General features: G+C 45.7%; 1 protein-coding gene across 1 annotated transcript in view; it reads left to right on the forward strand.

The window, feature by feature from the left end:
* The first annotated feature begins 4,075 nt into the window (after window positions 1-4,075).
* C8B (complement C8 beta chain) overlaps window positions 4,076-19,581 on the forward strand; it is a 45,950-nt gene continuing 30,444 nt past the window's right edge. Inside the window, exons 1-5 of the mRNA XM_063939292.1 lie at window positions 4,076-4,213; window positions 10,617-10,746; window positions 12,562-12,703; window positions 13,063-13,204; window positions 18,105-18,237. Coding sequence (XP_063795362.1) covers window positions 4,167-4,213; window positions 10,617-10,746; window positions 12,562-12,703; window positions 13,063-13,204; window positions 18,105-18,237 — 594 coding nt within the window. The 5' untranslated portion in view covers window positions 4,076-4,166. The remainder of the gene's footprint in view (window positions 4,214-10,616; window positions 10,747-12,561; window positions 12,704-13,062; window positions 13,205-18,104; window positions 18,238-19,581) is intronic.

Raw genomic sequence — 19,581 nt, forward strand, 5'->3', positions numbered from 1 at the left:
AAAATCATGTGAACAATTCCATGGAACCAAACGAGATTCAAAACAAGATCTAGTTTTACTGAGCTCATCCCTGGGTAATCGCTGGGGTACTCACTTTCTATATATTTTACATTAATAATACCCCTTTCACACCTAAAAATGCAGGGTCTTACCCGGGAGTACGGTCCAGGGATCATGCACTGCAGGGACATTCCCGGGTAAGACCCCTTGACGCAGCAGGGGCGGCGCTAGAGATCACGTGATCTCCAAGCGCCTCCTGTACATAGAGAGTGAACGGGAGCCGGGGCGCATTGATCCGGCTCCCGTTCACACCGCACAGTGAGTCGGGCTGTTCCCGGGTTCAACCCTGGTCAAGAGCAGGGTTGAAATGCCGGGGCGTGGTTCCCGGGATTTTGTCCCGGGACCCTTTCACACCAGCGCTACACCTGGGTTGTTGCCGGGATCATCCCGGGAAAATAGGCTGGTGTGAAAGGGGTATAATTGTCCCTTGTGTCTACTTATATATGTAAACTATTATTTCCATAGAGACATATAGGATAGGAGGCGGTCTGAGACTCAGAGGAAGGTTCAGCTTATATCATACTTGCCTACCCTCCCGGAATGGCCGGGAGGCTCCCGAAAATCGGGTGACCCTCCCGGCCCCCCGGAAAGGTGGGCAAGCCTCCCGCTTTCCCCCTCGGCCGCCCGCAGCAGAGAACAAGCGGGCGGCTCGAGGGGGTCCGATGACGCGATTCGCGCTGAATCGTGTCATCGTAGCTCCGCCCCCCGCTATGCAGCGGCTCATTTCTCGGCACAGCACAGCGGGGGGCGGAGTCACGATGACGCGACCCTGATGTTACGCCCCCGGACCGCCCATCCTGCTGCTGGCCATGCCCCCGGACCGCCTATCCTGTGCCGGCCACGCCCCCCATACACCTACAACGCTGCCTCCTCCCGGAGGAGGAGGCAGCAAAGTAGGTAACTATGGCTTATATACCTCATTAAACGCTATATAATACAGTCTGGCCTGAGGCTGCAAAGCTTCTGATGATATTATATAAGTTGTCCAGCTGATAATACCCCAATACCCCTCACTCCGGATATTAAATAATGCAATGTACACTTTGCAATAAAGACCTAGGGTTCTATGTACTAAGCCGTGGACGGAAATAAAGTGCCAGCCAACCAGCTCCTATCTGTCATTTTTCAAACACAGCCGGTGACATGACAGTTGGAAGCTGATTGGCTGGTACTTTATCTCCGTCCACTTTATCTCTCCCCAATGCTTAGTACATAGGCCTCACTCGGCACTTTCCTGACCTAGAACATGAACCCCATGCGTTTCAGCCACGTGTGTCAGTATTTGGGTTCCATTGAAAGTATAGTTTGGGACGCGATTTCCACTTCATTTTCTTATTCTCATTCCACAAAATGAAATCTCATGGATAGACTTTCCCATAAAACAAAGTGCACTGAAACTCATACCTCCCAATGGTACCGATTTCAGTGGGACAGTCCCGCTTTTTGGACACTCTCCTACTGTCCCACCTGCGGGCCGCAGTGTCCCGTGGACCGGGGGTGCATGTGATCACCGCTGCTGTATGCATGGTATCTAAACAGTGCAGGGAAGAGAGACTTAGCATCTGCGGGGGGAAAGGGGGGTTCTGTGAGACCACGCCCTCTACTCCAGAGGCCATGCCCCTAATTATGGGCTCCAAGCATTGGGAGGTTTGGTACTATTGTATAGTGGATATGAGTGAGGAGGTTACTTCACACTATGATTCCAAACCAGAGTAGGTTTTATTGAATATAACTCTCTTCACGAGCCATTGTGCTGCAATGTAAACGTAGGTGCACTTTAACAAATCTAGTTGCTGCGAGTGATGAACCAATGACATTTACTGCATATATAAATTACTTCCAAGTGTTCTAGAACCCATTTTACTGTATAGAAAGTCTAAAAGAATGCTGTTACATTTTACAGCTTTATTTTGTCATTTAAAAGCTAAATCACCATTTGTTAGTTTAGGGGGCACTGCTTTAGCATCCCAGTCCCCACTTTGCCCCCCAAAAAAGGATCTTTGGGTGTTTTTCAGGATGCCTCGACAGGAGAGCCCCCCAAAAATAACAGGCCGAAGCACATAGAGAGGCATGGGCACCCTGACGTCAATATGTAGGTCAGCTGGAGGGTGCGTGACGGGGTGAGTCCATCTTGGGGCGGTGGCTGCGCCACCTTGGCAGGCCATACTTTCTACACTTCGAAGGAAGGAGACTTTATTGAATCCTTAATTTGATCTACGCTGGACAATTACTAAACCTCTGTCCCTGAGTTGAGTAATATTTGTTCTTCTCTAAATTTTAACATACTACAAACATAGGTGATAGGAACACAAAGTCTTCCCATCGCCTGTCAATAATTAACATTGTTGTCAAAGGTCAGTGTAGGGCCACACTAATAAGGAGCAGAAATGAAAATTTTAATAGTGTGGGTTGTGTGTCGGCAGAATGGTAGGGATTAATAAGCAAGCTGCGTACTTAGTCTCAGTACATATATTCAAGTCTTCCATTATAGCATCGGTCCTTGAATTGAATATCTGGTCTTTAGGTCGACACTCATTAGGTCGACATGGTCTATAGGTCAACATGGTCACTATGTCAACATGGACAAGGCCGACATAGAAAAGGTCGACATGAGCTTCTCACATTTTTCTTTTTCTTTTTTTAAACTTTTTCATACTTTACGATCCACGTGGACTGCGACTGGGAATAGTAACCTGTGCTGAGCGCAGCGGTAGCGGAGCGAGGCACCTTGCCTTCGCTCGCCATGCGAGGGGACACGGTGCAGTAATTGGGGTTCCCCGTCACTTTTACAAAGAAAACAACACCCAAAAATTTAAAAAAAACTCATGTTGTCCTTTTCCCCATGTCGATATAAGGACCATGTCGACCTATTTCAGGTGTCGACCTAGTCACTGTCGACCAATAGTGGTTGACCTAATGACTATCGACCTAGTTACTGTTGATCCAATGATCCACACCCCTTGAATAGTTATTCCTCAAAAAAAGATCTTTGCAATATCATATAAGAGCATAGTAACTACCACAAAGGGGCTCCCTCGCTCATGTTATAATCATATCTATCTATCTATCTAATATCTATCTATCTATCTATCTATCTATCTATCTATCTATCTATCTAATCAAATAAGGATACCTTACACTGTGAGATTTCATATCAGCAGATACAGCTTTCTATACCAAGCAGTGAATTTTATACCAGGTGAATGATAACAATGCACAGTTCGAGAGGCCCCCACTCTAGAATACTTTAAAAACAGACTCGGGACTCTCATGTTTACTGAAGCATTTCCTTAATATCCCTTTAGTTTCTCCATGCTCTCTGTATTATATGAAAAGCTTTTCTGTATTTCATTGTTTCTGTGCTGTATTAAGTACATTGAGTCCTATTAGAAAAATAGTGCTATATAAATATAATGTAATATATAAACATAAAAATATACATATAAAAGTAATGTAATCAGCCTACTGAGGTGTTAAAAAAACAATATGCTTGTCCGTCCGTCCGTCCGTCCGCCCGCCCGCACTATTATGAGGGTTCCCAATCTTTTTTCTGCTTGTTACCCATATTGTCGGAGAGTCAGTTCATGTGGTTCATTTTTGAATTCATGGTGTATTCAATTTTAAAACTTTGCTGCTGGCTACAGGTTAACCCTGTAAGTCTGGCACATCCCATAACGTATATAACAAATATAATACAGTTTGCTTTATAGGGTTAAATATATACTGTACTGTATTACTTTCTTCTTTTTGTATGTCATAGATCACATCATACATCAACTGGCAGGTGTTTAAAATAAATTAATAATTATTGTATTACAGTAGTTCAAAGGATGCAACAGTTCTACAGGAAAGGGTCAGAGGCGGCAGCTGTGCTTGGTACTTTGACCAATGTCTTATTGTATGGAATAATATTGTATGGAATAATAATGTTTATCCACTGCAGTACACTTTGAGACTCACCAGGGGGCGCACTTGCTTATTTAGACAACTTGGCCAGGTAACTTCATGTGGTCACTTTTATTTCATGTTTGAAACTATTACAAACCCGCACAGTCCCCTCAGAGAAAGCGCCTGGCACTGAGGAGAGGGTAACCGGGGATTATATCATGTTATTATACACCATCCTGCTGAATTTGGGCCTGTATTTCACCAGGTAAGTGCATACATTGACTATACATACTGTATATAGGATCTAGTGTTCATTTATTATAAGAAGGGTGAAATAATGAGAAGCGGATAATAACTTGGTACTTATTTTCCAGGTTCTCTATGAATTTCGGACTTGGGTTGTATAGATAACATAATGGTTCAGTTTTATCTTTAGTCTCTGTCAGTGTGAGAGGTTCTGTGAAATTTAGGAAAATAAATATTTTCTGCACATCCGTAGCGGTTGGTAAACTGATATTGACATTTTAATAACATGTATTTAAATAGCGGCAGCATATTCCATCCTGCTATTTTGGTACGCCTAGTAAAGGGGAACGCTGGCGGGAAGAGATTCTGGATGGTGTAAATATAAAAGCTTCAGCTTTTAGCTACTGTAAGAAATTGTATTCAGCAGAACCTCTGATAAAATGGACTTAAAAAATACAGTGCATCGCTTGGTTTCCTGGCATCCAAGGGGTTAATAAAACTGTAAGAACGCGGTGTGATTCACTCTTAGCCTACGCGCACTGGGGATAGTGTAATGTGCATTGTTTGTCATCTCTATTATACATTTTGTTTGTTTTTAAAAAAAATAACATTTATGTTATTTTTCTGCCTGTTATTATTTTTTTGGTATACTTTTTTGTGCTATTTTATGTTACATAATTTGTAACAAGTTGAACGTTGATATACTTCATAGATCGGCCCCCATAGACTCGAATAGTTTTTTAAAAACCAGGCAAAATCTGGAAGAAAAGACAGATGCGAGAAAACGGCCCATTTTATATTGTTTCCATTATCTGATAATATGTAACCTGTTTTCTTGATTATTTCTATTTATTTTTTTAATCAGAAAAGATGCAGAAAATAAGACTTTGTTGGCTTGTGTGAGATATTACTTGTACAGGTCTGAGCGTGTAACACAATCGTATATTTGTATTAAACGGAACACCAGAGATAAACTACTCTTGGCTGCCTGTTCTGCTATTGTAGTACTACATATCCCAGCCAGCCTAAGGCTGGTCCTGTTGTAAATCTACAGCTGGGTAAGGTTTTGTGTGACTCCTTCCCCTGTTATAATCTTCTTATATTTTAATTTATAAATAGTTACTTATCCCTCCCACTATACAATAGAATAATTATCCTGGCATTGCTACCCACTGTGCCTGTGTCAGTGGGTGGGACCTTTTGCTGTGCGTAGCTGCTAGGGCTATGTCTGGAAATGAAGAGCATTTTGACAACAGAGCCAGAGGGGCAGTTTAGCGCTTAGTAGAGGCTAGCCACGCCCCTATGGATAAGACCACACCCTCATCACAATGTGTGAGCACACCGCCAGTCCCCAATTATGGGTTTCAATTTGAGGTGAATCATGTGATAGATGGGAATATATCACAGGTTCTGAAACTCGGCCCTCAGGACCCCACACGGCTCATGTTTTACAGGTCAAGTGAAATAATTAGCTCCACCTGTGCATCTTTTAAATTGTGTCGGTAAGTAATGAACACACCTGTGCACCTGCTGGGTGACCTTGGAAATGTGAGCTATGTGGGGTCCTTAGGACCGAGTTTGAGAACCATTGGAATATATGCACAATGTCAGTGGTTCCCAAATGTGGTTCTCAAGGCCAGTGCCGTAACTAGGCATTTTAGCGCTGTGTGCAAGAAACGACAGTGGCGCCCCCCCATGTAAGACAGGGGCAGTGCGCGCCGTAGGCGCGCTAAAAATTTAGAGGGGCGTGGCTTCATGGGGAAGGGGCGTGGCCAAAAAATAATAGCAATTCATACTACGGTGCACAGTAGTCTACATTATTCAAATTACGCTGCACAGTAGCGCCACTACACCAGGTAGAGCCCCTTTTATACATTACAGCAGACAGCGTCCCCCTTTTGACACATTACAGCAGACAGTCCCCCTTTTTACACATTACAGCAGACAGCGTCCCCGTTTATACACATTACGGCAGACGGTGTCCCCCTTTATACACATTGCGGCAGCCAGGCCCCCTTTTTACACATTACGGGAGCCAGTCCCCCTTTTTACACATTGCGGCAGCCAGGCCCCCTTTTTACACATTACGGCAGACAGTCCCCCTTTTTACACATTGCGGCAGCCAGTCCCCCTTTTTACACATTGCAGCAGCCAGTCCCCCTTTTTACACATTGCGGCAGCCAGTCCCCCTTTTTACACAATGCGGCAGCCAGGACCCCTTTTTACACAATGCGGCAGCCAGGACCCCTTTTTACACATTATGGCAGACGGTGTCCCCCTAAAAGAGAGAGAGAGAGAGAGAGATACTTACCTGACAGGCTCCTCGTGCTGGCAGCTCCCTCGGTGCAGGCAGTGAGATGAGAAGGAAGAGGAGGGAGGGGGAGCAGGGAGCCGCAGCAGCGCTATTTGATTGGTAGTAAGCGCCGCTGCAGCATCCCCCTCTTCTTCTGTATTGGCTGCCTGGCGCTGCTGTGGATGCTGGGATGAAGGAACCGCATCCCAGCATCCATAGCAGCGCCGGGCAGCCAATACAGAAGGAGAGGGGGATGCTGCAGCGGCGCTTACTACCAATCAAATAGCACTGCTGCGGCTCCCTGCTCCCCCTCCCTCCTCCTCCTTCTCTCCGCTGCTCGGCGATTCTGTCTTCCCCTCCACAGCGCGGCGGCGGCGCACTCAGCAGAGGCGGCATGTAATGAGTCAATTTGACTCATTACATGCCGCTGGCCGTTGCGCCCTCAGGGCAACTGCGCTGTGTGCCAAGCCCTCTTGGCACACACGTAGTTACGGCCCTGCCCAAGGCACTCCAACAGTCCAGGTTTTAGTGCTATCCATGTTTGTGCACAGATGTTCGAATAAAACTGACAGAGGTTCTAATTAAGTCACCTGTGCCTAAGCATGGATATGTAAAACTTGGACTGTTGGGGTGCCTTGAGGACCAGGTTTGGGAACTATTGCACTATACAGTACTGTGAATTCTAAGGATATTCAAAGTCAGGGGTGTATCTTTCTATTGGCCAGGATGGCACTCGCCAGGGGCGCCAGCCAAGGAGGGGCACCGTCCAGAGGTGCCATCTGCGGGCAGTAGGTAGATTCACTTTTAGAGGCAGCAGCTATCCCCCTAACCCCGTGTAGTTCCTCACCAGCAGGGATGCCCAGTAATGATCACAGTATGCAGCAGCGGCTGCTGGGAGGTGTGGTTTATGTAGAGTTTCTTGTCTGTATTGTGGTGCGGTGCTGGACCCCGGCGCCAATTACAGTGGCTGCTGCGGCATTCTTTGATCATTAATGGGCATCCCTGCTGTTGAGGAACTACACGGGGTTGGGGGGATAGCTGTTGCCTCTAAATGTGAATCTACCTAAAAGTGCTGCCTTTAATAGTAAAATCAAAATGGGGCATATGTGTGTATGGCACTGTTGGGGCATACGTGTTTCTGGCACTGTGGGGGCATATGTGTATCTGGCACTGTGGGGGCATTTGAGTGTCCGGCACTGTGGGGGCGTACGAGTGTCTTGCACTGTAGGGGCATACGAGTGTCTGGCTCGGTGGGGGCATGTGTATCTGGCAATGTGGGGGCATATTTGTATCTGGCACTGTGGGGGTATATGTGTATTTGGCACTATACTCTGAGGCATTATGTGTATCTGGCACTGCACTACTGGGGTCATTATGTGTAACTGACACTACACTGGGGGACATTATGTGCATCTGACACTATACTGGGGACATTATGTGTAATGAGAACTACTGTGGGTATTGTGTGTAAGGCTGCTAATTGTGTGTGTGCGCATGTGTAGGGGGTGTGATTATATATTTATAGTTTGATATCATAATATAAAATTGTGAAGCCATGCCCACTTTCCCAGGAGCGTGCACGCCTTCTCATATATATACAGCATATATATATATATATATATATATGGGCACTACTGTGTGGCATAATGTGTATAAGGGGTACTACTGTGTAGCATAACGTGAATAATGTACATTACTGTGCTGTGTAATGTGAGTAAGGCACACTACTGTGGTGTAATTTGAATTGGGGTACTATTGAGTGGCCACGCCCCTTTTTTGGCACACGTGCCTACCCTATTACAAATATGGGGGGGGGGGGGGTTACCAGTCCTTTACTTTGCCAGGGGTGCTCGGACACCTAAATACACCCCTGTTCAAAGTCACTGGAGAGTTTGAGACAATATACTGTAAAGGTAAGTTACTGAAGGCCAAGCTAAAGGCGGCAGAACTTGAGGTCACTTATAACATCCATATAAATATACGGAGTGCATTATCCCGTGTACCACCACTATATGGTATGAGATCACTGGCAGCAAGTACATCAGATATCCCTGTGTATACAAATACAGTACTACAGTATTTACAGGCGCTATGTATTAAATTCACTGGTAATGATATTACTGTGTATATCACGCGATAATTAGAACTAGCAGTTTCCCTGATTTACTGTAATCCTGGGATTGGTTTGGTAATATATATATATATATAATGCATATATCATTTTATTCATCTCCTCACCCAGCGCCCGTGGGGTCTCAACCCTCTTGTGGTGCGGGCAGGCGGGGAATCGTTTCAGTACAGGGTTTTTATTAAACCGTTACTTATTGAATAATAGTAGTAGCCTATTAGATTTTTGGAGTAGTCCCCAGCACCCCCGGAAGAGTGGGCAGAATGGGGAGAACAGTAACAGGGATCCGATATCTGTGAGGATGGGGCGGGGCCTAGTGACGCGATTCTATGGTAATCGCGTCATTTAGGCCTAATGAGCGAACACTCAGGCCCCGCCCACATCACAGCCCACCTGACTGTCCGCCCCGGGCTTCTCCCGGAGAGGACAAGTTAAAAGTCGGTAAGTATGCATCGTAGCGCTCTTTCCACCTCTGTTCATGCGTCAACTGCAGTCCTTCAGCAATATATTGTACAGATTTTACCCTCATACCTGCTCTTGTTAACTGCTTCCTAACTGTCATTTTTGGAACACAGCCTGTAAGCTGACAGCTAGGAGCTGATTGGCTGGTACTTTGGGGGTCTATGTGCTATGGGCCAGATGTACTAAGCTTTGAAAAGTTATACAGTGGAGAGACATACAATACTAGCCAATCAGCTTCTAACTACCATGTTACAGCCTGTGTTTGTAAAATGACAGATATGAGCTGATTGGTTGGTACTTTATCTCTCTCCACTTTATCTCTCTCCAAGTTTTGATAAGTCATCCCCTTCTGTGAGATCCAATGTGCTCTCTGATGTCACTCTCAAGACGGCAGGCCTAGGTCACACATTTTGCACCCATAGATTATACTTACCTGTCCGCTGAGCTCCGCAGAAATTACTTTGAAAAGGCGACACAGTGAATGTGGCTGTGAGGGGGGGGGCATACAGAGATTGCAAAGAGCCCCCTCTCTAGAACCACCTCTGAGTACTAGGCTGCCCAGAGGGTGATTTTGTACAGATGTGTCCACATACTTTTACCCTCGGACGTTTGGTGCACCGTGAAAAATACGACTAAGCCGTGCCATGCTTCTTTTTACCTCAATAATTGCCTTAAGTTTTGCCTTTTTTGCACTGTGAATGCAATAAAAGCACAAAGGCCCCTGTACACCACCAGTGGATTTGCGTGCTATAACGGTGCAAAAAAGACTCTATTCTGAGACCAGAGGCCGTTATGACGGACCCGCACCGTGCATCCTGTCATGCATCATCATACGCATTTATTACACTGCCATGACTGCAAGAAAAGTGCAAATCCCAATCAGTCCCCTGTACAGTACAAGTCTGTGCTATAGAAGATCTGCAGTAAAAAGATATATGGTCGAGGTGCATTAAGTCGACAGGGTCAAAAGCTTGACAGTATCAACAGGTCGACATGGAAAAGGTAGAGAGTTTAAACGGCAGGCAGGTACAAACGGTCCACATAGAAATGGTTGACATAAAAATGGTTGACACAAGTTGGTTGTTTTTTTTTCGAGATGTCAATTTCTGTTACATCATATGTGACCACAATTATTGCAAATGTATACCCTTCAGGCTGACTTCGCTCTCCACGCTTCGCCAAAGTGCCTCACTCCGCTGCCACGGCGCCCGGCACAGGTTATTATTCCCAATTGTAGCCCATGTGGATGGTACGTCAAGCAACAGTTGAAAAAAAAAAAAATTGTGTCGACCATATGTGTTGATCATTGTCATGTTGACCTTTTGAACCTGTTGACGTGAAGCACTGTCTTCCTTTTACTGTACCTGTCAAGCTTTTTACCCTGTCGGCCTTTTGACCAGGTCAACCTAATGCATATCGACCGTATCATGAGGTTTCTAGTAGAACATTCCGGGGTGACATCTTGTAGGTAGAGTTGTGAAGCCGTCAGGTAACATTATTGAGGTACATTTCATACTTTGAGTCTCCATCTTTGTCCAGCTGCCAATCACAAGACAATGGGGCGAAGAGCAGATGGGTTAGATCGGTGCAGAGTACTCCGGAACCCATAGATTGTGTGATGTCCTCCTGGTCTGCCTGGAGTACGTGTGACCCGTGTCAGAAAAAGAGAGTAAGTACAGAACATGCACAAATACTGTACACTTTATTTCTATGTTATAGGGGAGAGTTATCACACCTTCTAGAGAGGATCGGGGGAGTTGTTGCCCACAGCAACCAATTCAATACTAGCTATCATTTCTCTAGTACATGTATAAAATGGTAGCTAAAATCTCATTGGTTGCCATATGCAATACCTTCACTGGTCCTCTTTAGAATGTTTGTTAAATTTGCCCCTACTGAGTGTTCTACACTAAGTTATTTCCATTATCAGTATGAGTGTGTTTACTGTAGGAGAAGAAGAAAGATGGAGCACTCAGCGAGGAAAGCAATAGCTATGGCACAGTGCCCAGGTCTTTGCTATCTCCTGTGCCAACGCCATCTTTCCAAAGGCGCTGCCATAAAGATGGTGCCCCTGGAAATAAGAATATGGGGCAGCTGCAGCACGGGCACAGTGGCGAATCTGTTCTTGGTGCAGGGTGTTACAGTTACCCCCATGACCCTTGGGCGCATGAGCACTGCACATGCTCAACCATCATAGCTAAACCCATCCTCACACATCATAGATAAGCCCATCCTCACCCATCATAGATAAGCCCATCCTCACCCATCATAGATAAGCCCATCCTCACCCATCATAGATAAGCCCATCCTCACCCATCATAGATAAGCCCATCCTCACCCATCATAGATAAGCCCATCCTCACCCATCATAGATAAGCCCATCCTCACCCATCATAGATAAGCCCATCCTCACCCATCATAGATAAGCCCATCCTTACCCATCATAGATAAGCCCATCCTCACCCATCATAGATAAGCCCATCCTCACCCATCATAGATAAGCCCATCCTCACCCATCATAGATAAGCCCATCCTCACCCATCATAGATAAGCCCATCCTCACCCATCATAGATAAGCCCATCCTCACCCATCATAGATAAGCCCATCCTTACCCATCATAGATAAGCCCATCCTCACCCATCATAGATAAGCCCATCCTCACCCATCATAGATAAGCCCATCCTCACCCATCATAGATAAGCCCATCCTTACCCATCATAGATAAGCCCATCCTCACCCATCATAGATAAGCCCATCCTCACCCATCATAGATAAGCCCATCCTCACCCATCATAGATAAGCCCATCCTCGCCCATTATAGATAAATCCATCATCACCCATTATAGATAAGCCCATCCTCACCCATTATAGATAAGCCCATCCTCACCCATCATAGATAAGCCCATCCTCACCCATTATAGATAAATCCATCATCACCCATTATAGATAAGCCCATCCTCACCCATTATAGATAAGCCCATCCTCACACATTATACATAAGCCCATCCTCACCCATCATAGATAAGATCATCCTCACCCATTATTGATAAGCCCATCCTTACCCATCATAGATAAGACCATCCTCACCCATTATAGATAAGCACATCCTCACCCATTATAGATAAGCCCATCCTCACACATTATACATAAGCCCATCCTCACCCATCATAGATAAGATCATCCTCACCCATTATTGATAAGCCCATCCTTACCCATCATAGATAAGACCATCCTCACCCATTATAGATAAGCACATCCTCACCCATCATAGATAATTCCATCCTCACCCATTATAGATAAGCCCATCCTTACCCATCATAGATAAGACCATCCTCACCCATTATAGATAAGCACATCCTCACCCATCATAGATAATTCCATCCTCACCCATTATAGATAATTCCATCCTCACCCATTAGAAAAATAAATGTGTGGACTTTCCGTTAAGCGTTACTGATCCACAGTTTTTTTCATTTTGCGCAGTTCAGATACAACCAAATAACACAAGTGCCCCAGTTCCGTGGTGAGCCCTGTTTTACGTTAGACAGACAGGAGGAGGCCTGCACCACCAGCAGTGTCTGCAGGAACATAAAGCATTGCGAAGGCTTCCAGTGCGTGGAATCTGGTAAGTGTGTGGAGAACCAGAATTCTAAGATGCGTCTGGAGAAGTCACTATGTAGACAGATTATATACATCACCATATTGAGCTTAGAACGTGGTCATATTGAACTGGTTGATATATATTCCAAACTACACTTACCTGCACATACATGCCAAGACTGTACAATAAGAACTGCAGTACACCCAGATAAGGCCAATAAGATAAATCTGGATAAAACCGAACTTGCGCTAGTTTTGGTAAAAAGAACCGAGTAAAACCAAACCCGCACATCTCTAATTAAAATATTACTAAAAGTTGTTAGTGGTATGAGATAATATGGTCAGTTCTGTGATACCCTGACATTTCTCCTCTGTGACCCCAAGGAAAGTGCATCATACGCCGGCTAATGTGTAACGGGGATGATGACTGCGGAGATTCATCGGATGAACAGAACTGTAAGACGGTCCGGAGCACATGCACGGATAAGATGGAGCAGTTTTGGGGGATTGAGAACCTTGCGGCCGGGTAGGTGTACATTCCCCCACTTGTGCACCACCCAAGTCTTCTCCCCTTTTTGTGTATGTAAACGCTCAGGCTCAGTGCGTAAGTAACAGGTATTCTGCCCTCCTGTGCTTGCTATCTGTATTTTGGGGGTCATTCCAAGTTGATCACTCGTTAGCTACTTTTAGCAGCCGTGCAAACGAATAGTCCCCGCCACAGGGGAGTGTATTTTTGCTTTGCAAGTGTGCGAACGCTTGTGCAGCTGAGTGGGATGACATTTTTTTTTTGCAGTTTCTGAGTAGCTCTGGACTTACTCAGCCCTTGCGATCACTTCAGTCTTTTTGGTCCTGGAATTGACGTCAGACACCCGCCCTGCAAATGCTTGAACACGCCTGCGTTTCTACAAACACTCCCTGAAATCGGTTAGTTGCCACCCACAAACGCCCTCTTCCTGTCAATCTCCTTGCTATCGGCTGTGCAAATGGATTCTTCGTTAAATCCATCACCCAGCAACGATCCCCTTTAACTCGTACGATGCGCCTGCACATTGCGGTGCATAAGCATGCGCAGTAGTAATCTGTTTGCAGCGCTGCGAAAAACGTCAGCGAGCGATTAACTCGGAATGTCCCCCATTGTCTGCCCATCACTGACCTGACCTACAGAAGTTGCCTCATACAGTGTGGAGTCAGTCGCTCCAAACATCCACTCCCGGTGCAATGGGTTCTGGGTGACTTGGCCACGCTGAGCGTCTTTTTCATTCAAAGGCGGAATTCAATTGTTTATCCGCCACTAGATGGCGCCCAAACAGAGCTATTCAATTGTAGCACCATTATATCTGCCGGCGTTTGCATTTTAGCTTGCACCCCTCAGGGGTGGTGAGCTGAAATGCGTGAAAAGTGACCCAGTTGGGCACCCAAATGGCATTTATTGTGATCGCGCCCAGCACTTTGGTTGGGTTTAGATTCTTTAGCCAGCTAAACCGGAACCCCCAACAATTGAATTGCGTCCCACAATTTCCCGTCACTTTAGACGGTAGATCGAGGGCGCAAAACAATTGAATACCACCCAAAATGTCTTATTCGCATTAATAAAGCAACTACAGTATGCCAGCTGTCTGTCCTATTCTATGATTTTTGGAGGACCTTTCCACACAGATACAACATTTTAACAATGCTACACACAGTGCCGTTTTTTGCGGCGGGCGAAGTCTACCGTCGCACGGACACCCACTGCGGCACTTTAGCTTGATCCTGAGGCTCCCCATCATTAGTATTCCACTCGGGGGTGGAATTTCGCGTAATTATGCCTTTACATTGTGATGTCACGATGCAAAGCATAATTTCGTGAAACTCTGCCCCCGAGCGGAGTATTAATAACGGGGAGGAGGGGGAGCACCAGGAGAAACTGGTGGGCGGGCGAGTGGAGGAGGGAGATTCGGGATGGTGGGCGCTGTACACACCCCTGACAACAAGCACTACACAGCCCTGACAACTAGCACTACACAGCGCTGGCAACCGGAATGGATCCCAGAGCATGAAACCCCTGGCAACCAGCATGGATCCCAAAGCATGAAACCCCTGGCAAGCAGCATGACACCCAGCGCATGAAACCCTTGGCAACGAGCAGGTAATTTAAAAGTAATTAGAAGCTTTACTGTAGGGCATAATGTATCAAGGGCATTGCGGTGTGTGGCATAATATGGTGCAGGGGGCATTACTGTGTGGGGCTTAACATGGAGGAATTTTATTTTTTTCCCTGTGGTGGCCATGATCTGTTGGTGCAGGGTCAAATACTGGGGCGTAAGGTAGTCTTTTCAGATGAGACCACGCCCATTTTAGCTAGCCACGCCCATTTTAGTGAGGCCACACACCCTGCGACTCGCACAAATTTGTGGTTTTTATATCTATGGGGGGTGCATTTTTTAATGTCAATGAGGGGGGGGGGGATTTTTAAATCTCGCACTGGGAGCCATATTGGCTAGAAACAGCCCTGTGTCTACACATATCCCTTACCATGAAGCGGGATCCGGTCTGTAGGTCGACAGTAACTAGGTCGACACTATCTAGGTCAACCACTATTGGTCGACAGTAACTATGTCAACAGGGTCTCTAGGTCGGCATGTTCAAGGTCGGCAGGTCAAAAGGTCGACATGCGTTTTTCACGATTTTTTTCATTTTTTTTAACTTTTTCATACTTAACGATCCACGTGGACTACAATTGGGAACGGTAACCTGTGCCGAGGGCAGCGGTAGCAGAGTGAGGCACCTTGCCCGAAGCATGCGAGCGAAGTGAGCCATGCGAGGGGACACGTTGTGCACTAATTGGGGTTTCCGGTCACTCTACGAAGAAAACAACACCAAAAAAACATAGAAAACCCATGTCGACCTTTTGACCTGTTGACCTAGACCATGTCGACGTAATAACTCTGTCGACTTAGACACCCTGTCGACCTAGTTACTGTCGACCAATAGTGGTCGACCTAGACCAGTGGTGGCTAACCTTGACACTCCAGCTGTTGTTGAACTACAAACCCCAGCAGGCCATGCATCAGTTTTTGCATGGGTGCGTTATCACCCTGCACTTATCACTGCTGTATCACTTCTTTATCCCTTCTCCAGGTTAATACATCTGCCCCAGTGTGTAAAAAATGACAGTTAGGAGCTGGTTGATTGGTGCTTTATCTCCGCCCACTTCAACTCTCCAAGGCTTAGTATATAGGGGGTCATTCCGAGTTGATCGCTAGCTGAAAATGTTTGCTGTGCAGCGATGATGCAAAAAAACAGCACTTCTGCGCATGCGTATGCAGCACCTTGTGCATGCGCGACGTACTTTCACAACGGCCGATGTAGTTTTACACAAGGTCTAGCGAAGCTTTTCAGTCGCACTGCTGGCCACAGAGTGTTTGACATGAAGTGGGCGTTTCTGGGTGTCAACTGACCGTTTTCAGGGAGTGATCGAAAAAACGCAGGCGTGCCTGGAAAAATGCAGACGTGGCTGGCCGAACGCAGGGCGTGTTCGTCACGTCAAAACAGGAACTGAACAGTCTGAAGTGATCGCAAGCGCTGAGTAGGTCTGGAGCTACTCTGAAACTACACAAAATTTTTCGGAGTCGCTCTGCGATCCTTTCGTTCGCACTTCTGCTAAGCTAAAATACACTCCCAGAGGGCGGCGGCTTAGCGTTTGCACGGCTGCTAAAAACAGCTAGCGAGCGATCAACTCGGAATGACCCCCATAGACCCCTAAATATTCTATGCCAGAGTTCTAGTGACTGCAACTTACTTGTCATTGCGTAACAGGGTCTATCTTGTTCTCACAATGCTAAGTGAACCCTGTGGCTTCCCTGTTCTAGGTCACTGTTGGCTGTAAGATTTGTTCCCATTTCTGGAACATAAATCATGTCTACGTGACGGCAATGCAGTTTAATGCACTCTTTCCAGACAGTCATTATAAGTGTATATTCTAGAATCACCATACACCATTTATTTACTTTGTAAAAACATTATTTCATGTTAAATAGAAGCAAACTATGAAATATTTGTACCTGTATCAGTATTACCAATTAAGGCTGGGTACAGAATATGCCTCCAGTGGTCGGTGTGTTCCCCACCCAGGCACTCAGCTGTAATATCAATCCCTGCAGCCAGTGCATGGCTTATCACCAGTTCACCTGTACGCATAGCCAGACATGCGGATATATCTGTGTACACCTGATATGTCATTCACAGGCATATCTGGTGTCCGGTATCCGGACTCCAGGTCGACAGCAAAAAGGTCGACACACATTAGGTCGCCGCCAATTGGTCGACACACCTTAGGTCGACATGGACAAAAGGTCGACAGGAACAAGGTCGACATGGAGAAAGGTCGACATGACTTTTTCATGATTTTTTTCTTTTTTTGGAACCTTTTCATACTTAACGATCCACGGGACTACGATTGGAACGGTAAAGTGTGCCGAGCGAAGCGGTAGCGGAGCGAAGGCACCATGCCCGAAGCATGGCGAGCGAAGCGAGCCATGCGAGGGGCCGCGGTGCACTAATTGGGGTTCCCGGTCACTCTACGAAGAAAACGACACAAAAACCCCCCATAAACTCATGTCGACCTTTTCCATGTCGACCTTGTTCATGTCGACCTTTTGTCCATGTCGACCTTTTGTCCATGTCGACCTAAGGTGTGTCGACCAATTGGCGTTGACCTAAGGTGTGTCGACCTTTTTGCTGTCGACCCTCAGTCCCAGACCCCTGGTGTCCACAGCTGCCGATGCACTACAGATATATAGCCTGTTCAGTGGGGTTCAGTATGATTTACCGACGGACACAATACCCACGGTCATAATCCCGACACAGATTGACCTACAGTCAAAATACAGACACGGTCAAAATACTGACATTCGTTAGGCCGACATGTTCAAAATGCCGACATAGTCAGAGTTCCGACATTCAAAATGCTGACATGTCAAAATACCGACATGAGTTTTCCTGGTTTTTTGTTTCAATGTCGGCATAAGTCGACATGGACACCGTCTAAGTGTACCGCGTCCCCTCACATGACTCGCTGTGCTCGCCATGCTTCGGGCACGGTGCCTCGATTATATTCCCCCTCCAGGTCCACTGGGATGGTAAAGTATGAACAAGTCTGTTTTGGGGCAAAAATTCCTTAAAAACGCATGTCATCATTTTTACTTGTCGACATTTTTAACATGTCGGTGTAATGAATGTCGGTATTTTGACTGTTGGTCAATGGCTGTCGGGATTACGACCATCGGTGTCCGTCGGTAAATCAACTGCTACCCGTTCAATGGAATGGGCAAAATATCTATTAGTGTGTACAGTAAATACAGTATTTGCATTCCTGGCAATATATATAATACGCATTTCTTATTTTCTTTTACGGAACAATTCACCAACTTTTTGGTTTCCCTCAGACTGAATTTATTTACAAATAACCGTGAAGGTATTGCACTGGACCACCGATACTACGCCGGCGGGTGCTCTCCAAATTACATTCTGGGGACGCGATTTAGAAAGCCGTATAATGTGGAAACTTACATTCCTGAGGTAAGTCAGCGTAAAGACACAGATCATATTGCAAAAGTTTTGTGCAGGTGTGGTAAAAATGCTGCAAAGTAAGAATGATTTTAAAAATAGAAGTGTTAATAATTTATTTTTATCAATTAACAAAATTCAAAGTGAATGAACAGATGAGAAATCTAAATCAAATCAATATTTGGTGTGACCACCCTTTGTCTTCAAAACAGCATCAGTTCTTCTAGGTACACTCGCACACAGTTTTTGAAGGAACTCGACAGGGAGGTTGTTCCAAACATCTTGGAGAACTAACAACATATCTTTTGTGGATGTAGGCTTTCTCAAATCCTTTTGTTTCATCATGTAATCCCAGACAGACTCTATGATGTTGAGATCAGGGCTCTGTGGGGCCCATTTCACCACTGCCAGGACACTTTGTTCTTCTTTACACTGAAGATAATGACATTGGCTGTATGTTTGGGGTTGTTGTCCTGTTGCAAAATAGATTTGGAACCAATCAGACGTCTCCCTGATGGTATTGCATGATGGATAAGTACCTGCCTGTATTTCCCAGGGGCCAATTTATGAAGAATGGGAATGTTTGGATTTGGAGTTCTTTAAAAAAGATTTCTTTAAAACTGACTCCCATTCTCTCATTCACCTAACATCGCTGCTCCATATGGTGCAAGATGCGTGACGCGACGTAGACATCTAATTTCATATTTTTGCACTTTGGCAGCCATATAGCACCACAGTGTCTTTTGCGTACCGCAACCGCTCACCAATAGACATGTAGTGTACTGGGGACTTTTCTCGAAAGTGTGGTAGTGTAAATTTTCACAATTCTGCGTGGCAGGATAGGTGGAGCAGCTCAATCACACCAGTCCCCCTTTTTTTTGCAGATTAGCATATTTTTCGCAATGCTAAAGCATGAAAATCCTCTAGTGATGTCCAGGACACATGAACCCGTTGCTTTTAACATATTAGCAATTCGAAAAGATGCAAATTGAGTAAAATATTGTGTGGAAAAGATACATGGTGCAGCAGCATGGGATCCGGTCTCAAGATCGACAGTGTCTAGGTCGACAATGTTTAGGTCGACCACTATAGGTCGACAGTCACTAGGTCGACATGGATGGAAGGTCGACAGGGTTTCTAGGTCGACATGTGCTAGGGTCGACAGGTCTAAAGGTCGACATGAGTTTTTCACATTTTTTTTTCTTTTTTTTGAATATTTTCATACTTAACGATCCACGTGGACTACGATTGGAACGGTAAAGTGTGCCGAGCGAAGCGGTAGCGGAGCGAAGGCACCATGCCCGAAGCATGGCGAGCGAAGCGAGCCATGCGAGGGGACGCGGTGCACTAATTTGG

Source organism: Pseudophryne corroboree, chromosome 9 (genome assembly GCF_028390025.1).
Source record: "Pseudophryne corroboree isolate aPseCor3 chromosome 9, aPseCor3.hap2, whole genome shotgun sequence".
NCBI classification, from domain to species: Eukaryota; Metazoa; Chordata; class Amphibia; order Anura; family Myobatrachidae; genus Pseudophryne; species Pseudophryne corroboree.